At 55.2% G+C, this 2,430-nt stretch overlaps 1 protein-coding gene across 1 annotated transcript; it reads left to right on the top strand.

Annotated features, from left to right (window-relative positions):
• The first annotated feature begins 1,194 nt into the window (after positions 1-1,194).
• On the top strand, positions 1,195-2,127 carry LOC123955652 (olfactory receptor 13A1-like). The gene has a single exon (XM_046027904.1). The coding sequence runs from the start codon at positions 1,195-1,197 to the stop codon at positions 2,125-2,127; it is 933 nt and encodes a 310-aa protein (XP_045883860.1).
• The last annotated feature ends 303 nt before the right edge of the window (positions 2,128-2,430 follow it).

Here is a 2,430-nt window from a genome sequence, read left to right as displayed (position 1 = left end):
CATCTGTTCTGCAACAGTTGCACAGCTTTCTCAGAAGTCCCTTGCTGGCCGTCTGAGAAGGGCCAGTGTGTCTGCAGACACGCAGAGTGTGCTTGTGGCCGGGTGCGGTCGTGACCACAGGACCACGATAACTCTATCTGCTGTGTAACTGTGTGCCTGCCTTCTCAACGAGCCGGACATAGCCACTTGTCACTTACAGGTTCACCCTTGAAATGTTACCCTGTGTCTGTTTTCTTACAAGAAACATGACTGAGGAATATAAAATACACCAGCAATCATGCTAATTTCTGATGTGCCAAAACCAGCCGGAATAAGGGCTATGGACAAGGTCACCCCCGCAGAAGCAGCTGGGAGTGACCACCAGGCTCTTTGATGCCTGCCCTGGACTGGATGCCTCCTTCCCAGGACGGGGAAGTCACTGGGGCAGAATCAGCAACACTGCCCTCTGGGAAGGCCCTCTGTTCTGCTCTCTTCTGGTGGGACTGCCCTCGACCCTCCACCTGTAAGAACCTCCCTGCTTCCAAGAATGCCTGTTTCACCTCTGACCTTCCCAGTCTGGTCCTGACTGTACCTCCCAGCCTGGACGTCATGGTCATCCCCCTCGGTGACTTGGTCTCCCACCTGCCTTGCCTCCTGTCCTCCTGCCTCCATCATCCTCTGTCCCCCTAAGCAGAGCCCAGGCTCCACATCAGGTCTGATGTCCGCTGATGTCCACTGTCTCATGTCCGGGGCAGCTCATCAACAGATGTGAAGGAAACCGGGGGGACTGGGCAGAGGAAGGGGCAGAGGGGGGGAGTGCGGGGGTGATGCCGGGAACTCCCCGGCCAGGACGGGACATGGAGACACTTTCAGGCCACCGTGCACACTGGGCTTCATCTCCTGAAGGGCTCTCACAGGGACATGGCATGGTCGGAGGATCACTGTGGGGGGGCTGTCGGGCCACGGTGGGGTGTTTGTGGGCAGGCGGTCCTGGGTGCAGTGGTGGCAGGAGGGAGCCAGGGCGAGCACACCCTCCTATTTTCCTGAGAGGAGCTTGTTAGCCGGTGATGTCTGAGTCTAATGAAATACAAAAGTATTAAATTCTGGGAGATTCTGACATATTCACTTATTCCACACCTAGACCACTAATTCCACACACTTTTTTCCAGCCCAGCTGCAGAGCAAGAAAGAGATCGAACAGACGGGTCAAAGGCCATGAGCAATCAGACGCGGGTGACAGAATTCATCCTGCAGGGCTTCTCGGAAGGGCCGCAGCTCCAGGTCCTCTTCTTCATCCTCTTCCTCTTCCTCTACGCCATGGCCCTCTGCGGCAATTCCCTCATAGTCGTGGCCATCGCCTGCTGCTCCAGGCTCCACACGCCCATGTACTTCTTCCTGGCCAACCTGTCTGTGCTGGACATCATCTGTGCATGCACCGTGGTGCCCAAGCTGCTCGCAATCCTGGTGGCAGAGAAGAGAAGCATCTCCTACAGAGGCTGCATGGCCCAGATGTACTTCCTGTCGTGGTCGGTGGCCGGGGAGGTGCTGCTCTTCACCGCTATGGCCTATGACCGTTACGTGGCCATCTGCCAGCCACTGCACTATAGCTCCATGATGGGCCCCAGGGTGTGCGCCACGCTGGCTGGGGCCGTGTGGAGCATCAGCGTGCTGGGAGCTGGAGTCAATGCCTGCCTGATGTTGCGGCTGAACTTCTGTGGCCCCAACGTGATTGATCACTTCTTCTGTGAGATCCCCCCTCTGCTGTTACTCTCCTGCTCCTCCACATATGTGAATAACATCATGGCGGTCATGGCCGACATCTTCTTCGCCATGCTGAACTTCCTGCTCACCATGGTGTCCTATGGCTTCATCATCTCCACCATCCTAAAGATTCGCACGGCCGAGGGGAAGCAGCGAGCCTTCTCCACCTGCTCCTCCCACCTCACGGTGGTTACCTTGTACTACTCCACCATCATCTACACCTACCTGAGCCCCGGCTCCAGCTACTCCCCCGGGACGGGCAAGGTGATGGCTGGACTCTATTCCACGGTGAGCCCTGCCTTGAACCCTCTCATCTACAGCCTGAAGAACAAAGATGTCAAGGCAGCCCTCAGGAAAGTCTTGATACTTGTGGTCAAAACCCTGTAAACTGACAGTCTCTAAAGTTGTGTTCTTTGTTGCTCTCTGACCACTGACCCTTATGAGATGTGTCCCACCTGCTATAAATACCCTCTTTCTATGTGACTCGAAACACAGCTTTATTGAGAAAATATTCCTCTCTGAGTTCTCTATAACACCCCAGTGACTTGTGGCCTTTGCCCACCTGTTACTGAAAGTTCCGGTAAGATACAAGGGATGTGTTGGTTACTTCTCAGATCCCTGGACCGCACACCAAACCAGAGTCTCTATCTATGTCTTACTGACTTTCATGAGGTGGGAGCAGCTCAACCC

The sequence above is a fragment of the Meles meles genome, chromosome 13 (genome assembly GCF_922984935.1).
Source record: "Meles meles chromosome 13, mMelMel3.1 paternal haplotype, whole genome shotgun sequence".
In the NCBI taxonomy this organism is placed as follows: domain Eukaryota; kingdom Metazoa; phylum Chordata; class Mammalia; order Carnivora; family Mustelidae; genus Meles; species Meles meles.
Note: the sequence above shows the minus strand (reverse complement) of the source record. Positions and strands in the feature narration are given on the sequence as shown.